The sequence below is a fragment of the Taudactylus pleione genome, unplaced genomic scaffold, assembly GCF_031769625.1.
Source record: "Taudactylus pleione unplaced genomic scaffold, aTauple2 ptg001303l, whole genome shotgun sequence".
Lineage (NCBI taxonomy): Eukaryota > Metazoa > Chordata > Amphibia > Anura > Myobatrachidae > Taudactylus > Taudactylus pleione.
Window position 1 is genome coordinate 1,660,765 of NW_028285703.1, and position 12,069 is coordinate 1,672,833.

The 12,069-nt window shown below is 44.3% G+C and overlaps 1 protein-coding gene across 3 annotated transcripts in view; it reads left to right on the forward strand.

Moving 5' to 3' along the window:
• Positions 1-11,795, forward strand: part of CHGA (chromogranin A) — a 135,324-nt gene extending 123,529 nt beyond the window's left edge. For 2 of the 3 annotated variants that reach the window (XM_088462982.1, XM_088462981.1), the window contains exons 6-9: positions 534-623; positions 2,035-2,433; positions 5,680-6,077; positions 11,197-11,795. In XM_088462982.1, the coding sequence (XP_088319108.1) occupies positions 534-623; positions 2,035-2,433; positions 5,680-6,077; positions 11,197-11,280 (971 nt within the window). In that variant the 3' untranslated portion in view covers positions 11,281-11,795. Of the gene's footprint in view, positions 1-533; positions 624-2,034; positions 2,434-5,679; positions 6,152-11,196 lie in introns of all 3 variants that reach the window. The other variant, XM_088462983.1, reaches the window with a different exon arrangement.
• Positions 11,796-12,069: the final 274 nt, after the last annotated feature.

The following is a 12,069-nucleotide window of genomic DNA, read 5'->3' on the forward strand; positions in this document are numbered from 1 at the left end:
ATAGGACAGTTTTCTCTTTTATTCAAGTAAGAATTAAAATCGTACAGAAATCCAGTTCTCAGGTACCACAGTGCATGTTTTCCATATCTCCTTGTCACAACACAGGTGTTTTCATTATGGACTGTCCCATTTTTTAAAAATCCACAGGTGCTACAAAATAATTTCCCTTACAATTTTGGGAGGATATCCGGAAAACACGAACTGTTAGAGGCTGCTGGGTACTGAATTTATAAAGCCCTGTTCTAGATGCTAAAATAAAGCATTGGTGAAAAATACAGAGAGGGAGGTCAGAGATCATAACAACGTATATGCAGTGATAGTCGTGGCAAGATCGTAAGGTCAGCAAAATGTGAATTGGCATGGGCGGAAGAGCTAACCATCAACGCTATTCTCATTAGTTCATTTTCTTTTGTGTGAAATATAAATTATAACTTTTTGTCAAACAATGTTTTTTTTTTTTCTTGAAAATTGTATTTATAAGAATATATTTAATTAATCACTTAACTGATCCGCATTAATTTTGACCTTCACAGGGGCTATGGATAGGCTGCAGAAGAAGAAGAGCGGTGGGTTTGGGGGCGAGCTTTCGGGCGTCTTTGACAAGCAGAACAGCAAGCTCCCAGGTTAGTGTCACCGTGACTGTGAGATCCTCAGTGCTGATAGCCTTGGTGTTCCTCGTACTCAGGGGGCCAGTGTTAATGTGATACCTCAGCCCTGGCCTTGTAGGGTTACACATAATGCTGGTATTAATCATGGTAATCCTTTAATTTATTATAGTTCTGTGCTTTATTTATCTCTTTATTCTATATGTAGATAACTCTTCCACAGAAATCAGATTTTAATCTGCTGTCATTAAGCTGTTTATAGGGGGGGCGGGGAGGGGGTCGTTATACATTGCACATTAAGTTGTTTTTTTGTTTGGTTTTTTATTTAGTGTCCTTTATCTAAAAGAATATTTTTCTACCCTTCAAATACATAATTGGGACGTGACCGGGTTGAACCTAAAGATCCCTTTTGTGAAGGAGTGCCTGCAAACTTGCATGTCCGTGTCTGTTGCACGCTAGTTAGGATGTGTGGTGCGTGCAACCTTTAATGCTAGCGCTAAAGCTGCATACACACGCCACGATTTTTTTGAACGATTATCGTTAAACAATATCGTTTAAAAAAATCGTTCACTTTCTGAGTCAAACGATGAACTATTATCGTTCATGTTTGTAGTTCAAAAAAATCGTTCATTACACTTTAAAAAAATCTGACATAAAATCGTTCATAAAATCGTTGGTAACAAAATCGTTGTGTGTGTGTATGCAGCTTTAGATGTGCCTGGAGAAAACATGCAACAATCAACAACTCCAAAACTTACACCCGGGGTAGGTAGGGGAAAAAAAAAAAAAAGACATCCAGACAGTCCTAAGCATTCTGTATAAATGCTCCCAGTCCTGTGGTTTCAGTGGAATTACCATTTAAAATCATATTGTCTTCAGCTCGTTTAATTCCGCATAACTTCAGTTCTGTTGAACTAACAAACTGATCATTCCACTAAAGTTATTTTTATTTTTTTATTTTCCAATACTGATTGATAACAAGTTATAAATTTACCTATCAAACTGAAACAGGTGTCAGATATGACCTCACAATTGGGGAGATACACTAAACCTTGTAGAGAGATAAAGTACATTCACAATGAGTGATAAAACTTGTTGCATAGGATAAATGGTGCTCCAGCCAATCAGCTCCCAACTGTCATTTTTCGAACAGATGACAGTTGGGAGCTGATTGGCTGGAGCACCATTTATCATACGCAACGACTTATTTAGCTCATTGTGAATGATAAAACTCGTTGATAAATGAGGCCCTGTGTTTGAAAAAAATGACAGTTAGGAGCTGATTGGTTGGTAATTCTCACTCTCCAAAGGTTAGTGCATCTCCTCCCATACATGAAAATGAAATCTCTGCTGACAGCAACTAGACGATGAGATTCTCCTCAGGGCATATATCCCAGTTTTCTAACCAGAAAATACCATTATTATGCAGAAAAATCAGACATGTCCGCTGCTCGTGGCAAATCGTCAGAAAGCGATGAAGGCAAGCGGCAGCCCGAGGAAGAAGAAGACAGGAGGGTGAGCTCCGAGCACCCCCGGGAAGAGAACAGCGAAGAGGAGCTGGAGAGTAATGACATCAGTAAGAGAGAAGACTCTTCCGAGGATGAGGAGATTGACAACCACATCACGGATGAGATCAATGACATGGAACCTCCCAAAGACAATCAAGAAGACACCAGCGGTGGTCGAACATCTGAGGAGAAAGAGACCATTTCCAAGAAGGAGCCAGAGGCATCTCCGATTGATGACAGCAGCGATTCTGAGAAAGAAAACTTGACGCAAGAGGGCAATGAAACGGACAATGAGGAGGATGACACACAGCGAGAGGACAGTAAGTACTGACTGGAGCGTTCAGCGGCTGATGGTACCGGGCGGGTGGTCCGGCGAGAGAGGGAGCAGAGAATTGCTGGCACTTCTAGAATGCAGATAATGAGGAAGAATTGTAGAAAACGGTGTCTGTAATAATAGAAATTGAGACTGTTCCCTTCCACTCACCCCAAAGCATAAAGAACCCACATCTATATAGTGGCAGCACATATCACATTGAGAAATATACCCCTTTCACTTAGTCATCATTTGATGGTGGGCTTCCAATATCCATCCCTACTGCATTTATTCAATTAGCAATAACCCATATTCATTTTATATATAGCTGCGCTCACACTTCCAGAACCCAATGTATGAGGGCAATATAGATTGCAGGACCCACGCTAACTCCAAAGCGTTTCATCATACCACTTTGCAGAACATGTAAAATGCTTTGTGGCACAAAATGGCTGCCTACACTGTATTTAGTGGAAAGGTACTTTACACAGAAAGCTAACTATACTGATAAGCTGGATTTCATTAAATCAGTGTAAAATCTAGTTGTGTATAGTTTGTGTTGCCTCAACATGTGGCTCTCGAGCTGATGTGGAACTACACATCCCAGTATGGCCTGCCACAGCACGCAGGGATGTGTAGTACCACGGTCGTTGCTAGATCCAAGTTGGAGAAAGGAACTCTGATGTCACAACCACATGACCGTTATGGCAGGGCCGGTCCACTACCAGTGTCACTATACAAGTGGGCATAGAGGGGGGAATTTAAAACCTGTGGCGAGAGGACACTTTTGGACCCCAGTTCTGAACCTTGCCCCTCCCCCTTTTGTCGAGGGTCATGTGGTTGTAACGTCAGAGGTCCTGTACAGCACCTCGTTCTAGTGCCACACCAGCTGGAGGGCCGCATGTTGAATACCCTTATTCTACAGCAGGGGTGGGGAAGCTCTTTTCTGCCGAGGGCCATTTTGATATATATAACATTATTTGCGGGCCCGGTACAGGACACACCCCCTCCATGTGACATCACATGCGGGTGGGCCACAATCGCCAGTGATTACAGCAATGCCCAGAACACCCTGAGGATGCTCTTGGGAGCTGTAAGGGCAGCGGTGTGCAGTATGAAGTGTCCTAAGGAGGCTCCAGGCAGCACTGCTGCCTAGATTCTGGCTGCAGGGTGCTATTCTAGGCACCAGGCTAGCCAGATGAGGCTAGCAGAAAAAAAGCTCAGAGGGCCAGACCAAATGATTCCGCAGGCCTCATACGGCCCCTGGGCCTGAGGTTCCCCATCCCTGCACTACAGCATTAAAGTAGAATGAGCTGAATCATCAATACTGAAAACACAGTTGCGAGAGGCATCTGATGGTGTATTATAGTCTATTGGCTTTACAGTCTTAAAGACAAATTCCACCCATAACACAAACAGAACAGTATGGGCAACAAAAAAGTGAGATAAAATACAAATGATTACTTCTGTATCAATTCACAGAGAACCCAGATGCACACATTACTGATTATAATGCACTTTATTTACGCCATAGTTAGCGAAGAAAATCGTTCGGTGATTTTCTGTGACAGACACATATCTGGTATGCAGCATGGAAGCCAGAACCCACGAGTTTGATGAGCCACGCTACGGTAGTGTATAGATCCCCTTCAGCTTTTGTACCTGGAAGGGACAAGTAGTGATGATAAAAGTGCAGTTCCATGCCCATAAAGTCCATGAACAGAAGAAATTTGTCCGCTCGCCATGCTTTGGGCACGGTGGCTTGCTCTGCTCACCACAGGTTTATATTGCCGCTCTATGTCCACCTGGATAGTAAGGAATGACGTTGAACAATAGCTGATGAAGTCAGGGTACAAATACTGAAGGGGATCTATCCATTACCGCCACGCTATTGCCAATTACAGTGGCTGATCTCAACCTTGCCTGCCGGACCTGGTTACTGCAGCTGCACTAGAAGAGACCCGTTCCGCCACACAAAATATCAGTCCCAGCCCCTAGCTGACAGGGCCATAGGGACCAGTGCGGCATCTGAGCTTGTGGTCAGTCACACAACATTGCGTCTCCACAGCAGTAAGCCAGGGACATAACCTGCAATCCCATCTCTATAAGGCAGCTCCAGTTGCCATAATAGTATACGGTGATTTAGCACAGATTCAGCGAGCAGTTATTGCTATATGACTATTTCAAATTGTTTTGCTGCTCACAAACTCATTGCGCTTCCTGCAAGCTATTTCAATTGCCTTTGGATTTGGACTTTGGCCCTGATTCAGACCCACTCGCAAGCGGCTGTCCGCTCGCAAGTGGGTCGATGGTGTGCACTGCGCATGCGCACAACGGCTGGAGCTTCGTCGTGCGCATGCGCCAGACGTGACGAGCGAAGGACTTTCCTTCGCTGGTTGTGTCTGATCAAAGGGGGCGTGCTGTCGATGTTGATTGACAGCACGCCCCTTTTGGTGGGCGTGCCTCCCAGACGGGGGCGTTCCCAAGGGAACGCCTACCGTCAGAAGCCGGCCCACTGACATCACTAGTGATGTCAGTGGGAGTGATTTTGGCTCTGATAAGAGCCAAAATCACTCCGGGCCTTGCGGTTGAGAACTCAACCGCAGGCTCCGGCTCGCAGTGGCGATGGTCGCGATTGTCAAGACCATCGCGGCCATCAACCTGCACGCTCGTATAGGCTGTGGGTGGTGACCCACAGCTATACGAGCGTCTAGGAGGACGCTCCATAATTATGGAGGACGGCCCTCATTCAGAGCGTGCGCTCTGCTCAGAGCGTCCGGCTCTGAATGAGGGCCTTTGTCTGTCCACAGCCGTATATGCTACTAACATTTATACACCATTGGTCATTCGTTTTGGTCCTGCGAGACCGGATAGTGTTTTTAGGTTTTTTTTTTTAAATCCGTTTAATAAATATTATTATCCACTTTCAAACAAACAGCCGTTTCTGAGAGCTCCCTTACTATAAGGGCAGCCCCTTTCTCACGGCATTATAAAGTATTTTTGATTTATCCTATAATACGCCCTAGCACCCATTTTTGTTTTTACATTATTTACCGATTCGTTAATAACTTGGGATGAGCTGCTGCATTTCGCTAGAGGTAGGTCAACGAAAGTCTGAATAATTACAGTTCAGACTTTCCAGGTCCTATATGACAGTGCCATGTACCGCCCTAAAACACACAAAACTCATTTTAGAAGATTAGCAAATGATTGCATATAATTATAAATAAGATCTTTTTTTTTTTTTTTAAAGACTCTATGAGAGTTCCCGAAGAATTCAACAAAGAGACGACTGAAACCGAAAGCAGCCAAGAAAGCAAACGGGACGGGGAAATGACCGACTGCAAGGACGAGCCGCCCAACAGTGACGAAGACACCCCACCGAAAGACCTCGAAGATTCCAAACGATGGAACAAAATGGACGAGCTCGCCAAAGAACTTAGAGCCAAGAAGTGTGCGACGTCAGGCAAGAGCGAGGAGGATCCAGATCGTTCTATGAAGATTCCACCCAAGGACAAAAAACACGACCTCGGCAGCCAGGAGAGGGCAGACGCACAGCAGTGGCAGCACATGAGAGTGGACAGCAGCGAACGGCAATTCAAAAGACCAGAAGAGAGAAAGGAAGAAGGCAGTGCCGCCAGGAAGACCGAGGTTGGTGTTATTACATCACAGAGGTCAAAGTAAAAAAAAAAGCTGCAGCTCGTGCCATTGTCAGCTACACAATGGTACGTTGGGCACGGTTGCAACACGCCATTCACACATCACCATTAAAATGCTTCCATGTCCATGTTCCAGATCTAGAAATAGTCTAAAGCTGCCCATGAAAGTTGTCAGGTGTTCACAGGAGCTATGGTTACCAAGACCATGAAAAGGGGGTGAGGGTCGTAGCTATAGTTTTTAGGGCTCCTTAGCCAAATTTTAATGGGCTTACTAACTTCCCAGGACCCATCCCAGCTCCGAGCTTCTATTACAGTTATACCCACCAGAATATGCAAGGTTTTATTCATTAAATTGCAACAAAGTGCATGTCCTAGGTTTGGTGTGTGCAGTAATGTCTCATGATTAATGTGTCTCCTGTAGCCCCCGATTCAAAGAAAACCCTAATTACTCTAGAATTCTGCTCCATAGTCCAGTATTTTCTATAAAGCCCCTGCCGCGCTTCCAGGACACCGCTCTCGGCATGTTGCATGAATTGCCTGCCATTAGTGTGGTCACCAGGGCCTGGTGCTATTTATGAGCACACGGTTTCTGGGGTTAGAGGACACATTGGGCTGAGGAGTAGATTCATAGCCAGGTGACTGCACTAATGAACGTAGAGCAGTGGACACCACTATTTTGCCTGTGGGATGAGTCCTAATTATAGTGTTAGTTGCACTCCATGCATCAGACAGGGACCAAGTGTTGGTTTTTTTTTGTACTTTTAATTAATATGTGTAGCAATGCCGACTGCAGCCTGTACTAGTCCATGATCTTGATTTACTGATATCAGACACTTCAGTTCATTCTCCTGCTTATAGTTCCAAACTTGCAACACTTAGGACCTGATTCAGACCCGCTCGCTAGGATGCATTCGCTCGTAGGTGGCCGATTTTCGCATTGTGCGCATGCATCGCAGTGCACGTGCGCGAACCAGTGCGAGAGATCGGGAGGCGTTGGCACGCTGCGCATAGACAGCCCAGCAGAGTGAGTGGCGGGAGAAGCCGTTTGTGGGTGGTGACAGGGGCTGGCCATTATAAACCGGTTAAGTGGAGATGCGAACGCAGGTGTGCCTGAGCGTCTTAACGACGTTTCAGAGACTTGCATAATTAACAGGCAGCGTCATAGTACACGTCACCTGGCTGGATTTACACTGAAGTGCTTGCGGTAGGGTATGGTCTGCCTCAAACGCTGCGATTGCATCTGATGGTATCTGTTGTACCGATGGTTGCATACACTTCCTGGAGATGATGTGCGCAAGTGGGCGTCTTAAGACGGGCTGGTGGGCGTCTGCATACACAAAGCGATCGCACGCCAAGACGTAGTGGGCGTGCTTATACCTTGCCGTCCGACGCTGGGTGCATGCGAACGCATCTAGTGACCGGGTCTGAATCGTCCTTAATTCTAAGCTTTACTACCAGTTGTCCTTAATGTAAAATCTTTAGGGGGGTGGACAAACTTTAGTTAATTACTGCAGCCTGATTTTTTTTTTTTTTAAAGGGTAACAGTTGGAACAAAGTGTCTGGGGTGTGTATATATATATATATATATATATAATGTATATATATATATAAATATAATAAGTCAGGTGCATAAATATTGGGACACTGACATAATTTTCATATTTTGGCCTCTATTCACCACCACAATGGCTTTGAAATGAAACAAACAAGATGTGCTTTACCTGCAGACTTTCAGATTTAATTTGAGGGTAATTACATCCAAATCGGGTGAACGGTGTAGGAATTACAACGTTTTCTATATGTGCCTCCCACTTTTTAAGGGGCCAAAAGTAATGGGACTATCAACTCAAAAGCTATTTCATGGACAGGTGTGGGCTATTCCCTCGTTATTTCATTATCAATTAAGCAGGTAAAAAGGTCTGGAGTTGATTCTAGGTGTGACATTTGCATTTGGAATCAGTTGCTGTCGACTCTCAATATGAGATCCAAAGAGCTGTCACTATCAGTGAAACAAGCCATCATTAGGCTGAAAAATCAAAACAAACCCATCAGAGAGATAGCAAAAACATTAGGTATGGCCAAATCAACTGTTTGGAACATTCTTAAAAAGAAAGAACGCACCGGAGAGCTCAGCAACACCAAAAGACCCGGAAGACCACGGAAAACAACTGTGGTGGATGACAGAAGAATGATTTCCCTGGTGAAGAAAAACCCCTTCACAACAGTTGGCCAAATCAAGAACACTCTCCAGGAGGTAGGTGTATATGTGTCAAAGTCAACAATCAAGAGAAGACTTCACAAGAGTGAATATAGAGGGTTCACCACAAGATGCAAACCATTGGTGAGCCACAAAAACAGGAAGATCAGATTAGAGTTTGCCAAACAACATCTAAAAAAGCCATTACAGTTCTGGAACAACATCCTATGGACAGATGAGACAAAGATCAACTTGTACCAGAGTGATGGGAAGAGAAGAGAAGGAAAGGAACTGCTCATGATCCAAAACATACCACCTCATCAGTGAAGCATGGTGGTGGTAGTGTCATGGCGTGGGCATGTATGGCTGCCAATGGAATTGGTTCCCTTGTATTTATTGTTGATGTGACTGCTGACAAAAGAAGCAGAATGAATTCTGAAGTGTTTCGGGCAATATTATATGCTCATATTCAGTCAAATGCTTCAGAACTCATTGGACAGCACTTCACAGTGCAGATGAACAATGACCCGAAGCATACTGCAAAAGCAACCAAACAGTTTTTTAAGGCTAAAAAGTGGAATGTTCTGCAATGGCCAAGTCAATCCCCTGACCTGAATCTGATTGAGCATGCATTTCACTTGATGAAGACAAAACTGAAGGGAAAATGCCCCAAGAACAAGCAGGAACTGAAGACCTTTGCAGTAGAGGCCTGGCAGAGCATCACCAGGGATGAAACCCAGCGTCTGGTGATGTCTATGCGTTCCAGACTTCAGGCTGTAATTGCCTGCAAAGGATTTGCAACAAAGTATTAAAAAGTGAAAGTTAGATTTAGGATTGTTTAGTTTGTCCCATTACTTTTGGCCCCTTAAAAAGTGGGAGGCACATATAGAAACCGATCACCTGATTTGGATGTAATTACCCTCAAATTAAATCTGAAAGTCTGCAGGTAAATCACATCTTGTTTGTTTCATTTCAAAGCCGTTGTGGTGGTGAATAGAGGCCAAAATATGAAAATTCTGTCAATTTCCCAATATTTATGCACCTGACTGTATATATATTCTCAATCCTCCGAGAAGCAGCACTCTATGCTTAAAATGACACACACTAAATAACGGCTGCAGAGAGTCACCGTTTCAGTGCTAATCAGTACAGCATTTTATCATGTGGGGACAACCAGCTAAGTAAATATGCTTTGAGGAGTGCCGGACCTTTATATATATATATATTTTCTGTCTGTTTTAATGCTAGTCCAAAAACACTATAATACAAGATATTTGGGAATAATACTGTGCAGCCCTGTCTTTAGAATGCATAGGGAATTATATCCTCGGTGTTCAACAACCAACATCAAACAAATCAACCACAGCACGGTTAAAAAAACTCACACATACTGTACATCAGTGGTATTCAACATGCGGCCCTCCAGTTGCTGTGGAACCACACATCCCAGCATTCCCCGTCACAGTTTTGCTATTAGGGCATACTAAAACTGTGGCAGGGCATCCTGGGATATGTAGCTCCACAGCGGCTGGAAGGGCCACATGTTGAATACCCCTGCAGTGCATCATGGGGCCTACTTACCAACTCCATGCACTGCAGCTCGGGTGGGGGTTGAAATGAATGGGAAACACTTATCTCCTCTTGCAGTGGATGGCACAGAACCTTCAGTCAGTGTTAGAACTCTAGTGCGATGGGATGAGTGCTCCCCATTCACTTCATATGTCAGCGCAACTGTACAGGATAGGAACCACCTGTGCTACAGCCAGACAAATCCTCTATAAACATACAGAGTTCCGGTTGTGTGTTTTGTTTAGTGCTGCAACAATGGTGTGTGTGTGTGTGTGTGTGTGTGTGTGTGTGTGTGTGTGTGTGATCGTAACCTGATCCTTAGGCAGATGGGGCAGACAGAGCCATAGACCCCCTATTGCTCTTAAGCCCATCACCCCTAATATATTACGCCACTGTGTGTAGCATAATCTACGCACGTCTCATACTGTTCAGTCTTCTTCATAAACTGTTTCAATTCTCTGCCTGCACACAGGTGAGCGAGACAGGTTGGGAATGAAATACCTGCAGTTGGGATGTCTGCTGTCAAAATGCCGACAGCGGCATCCCGACAGGGGTCGGCTAAGTATACGAACCCTTCCCCCTTCTCCCTCTAACCCCTCATCCCACTAAACCTCCCTTCTTGTACCCTAACTCTCCCCGCCTAAACCTAACCTCCTCCCCCCCCTCCATGTGGTGCCTAAACCTAACCCCCCCCCCTGCGGCTAACAAGTAAGGCGCACTTACGGGATGGTGGCTGCCCCGGGTCAGGCTTCCGACGCCGGGATGTAGCCGGTAGCCTGACTACATCCCGAGCGGGATAGTCATATTTACACAGATGGTTCTTTAGGGTGCAAAGGACTATAATCAGACTTAATCATTTATCTTATAACCTGCAGCAAGAAGTGTTTGCTGATTGCAGAAATTAAATGAACCTCAGGCACAGATGAGACTTTGATGAGATTATTTCCTGAAATAAATATTGTATCTTTCAAAATGTTTTTCTATTGAACCAAAAAAGATTACTGGAAATGTTTTGCAAGTAACCCCCCCCCCCCCCCCTGAAAAAAAAATGCAGCAACCCTGTCCCAGCATGTCTTGCAGTAGCTGATAATCTGCAGCTCATCTACCTCATGCGGTGCTGTCTTGGTGTAGATGCATAGGGGGGGTAAATTTACCCCTAAGTGTGGGTTTTTAGAAGTGGAGTTGTTGCCCATAGCAACCAATCAGATTCTACTTGTTCCTCTAGCACCTTCTAGAAGATAATCGCTAAAATCTGATTGGCTGCTAAGGGAAATAACTCTTATTTCTAATAACACACACTTTAGTAAATATATCCCCAGTACTAATGCCTCTTCTGTTGTTTCAGGACCTGGAGCTGGAGAGTCTGGCAGCCATCGAGGCAGAACTAGAGAACGTTGCCCACAAACTGCATGATCTGAGGAGGGGCTAGAACCCTAACGAGCTACATCACTGATTGTTCTCCATTGCACATCCTACATTTGTATCCTACGTTGACCCCACAACCGCTGGAAACAAAAACACACTGCAATCACTAGTTGGCATTGTAGGGTTTACATGTACAGTAGATTTAATTTATCATTTTAACAGATCGGTCATGTCGTTAGCTCACATGGTCGTCACCGGATCATCCTTTTTTTTGGTGGGGGAAAAAAAAGCTGAAGTTGCTCTCTACAGATTGGTTTTTTTCAACCCATTTTTATGGGCGCTAGAGGCGCGATCGAATGTCTGACGTTCAGGGCAATGAGTCTACGGTCATTTCATTTTTATATTACGGCTTCAGTTGGGACGTTAAATGCTTTTTAGTATAATTATTCTTTTTTGTTAGATTAACATATTGCAATAACTTGTTACCTTTTGATTAAACCTGAGAGCGGAGGTATATTGTTAAAAAAATAAAATAAAAACAACAACAAAAGGGAAATAAAATGCAGGATTTTTCCTTTATGTCGCCTTGTTTATTTGAAGCCATTCTGTGTCGGAGTCTGTAGCAATGGGGTCAGATGGAAGGGTCTAGGAGGAGGAAGGTCCTTAATACAGGAATGCAGATTCCTAAAACTTTTTTTCTTTTACCCTCAAACTTGTTAGGGGCAGTTCAATTTTAAGCTTATTTGGAGTGTTTTTACACATTCACGAGAGGTATTGCTAGCAATTACTAAGTCCCATACAGCAGTGGTTCCCAAACTGGGTGCCACGAGTTTGTGGGTCCAGGAACAAATCA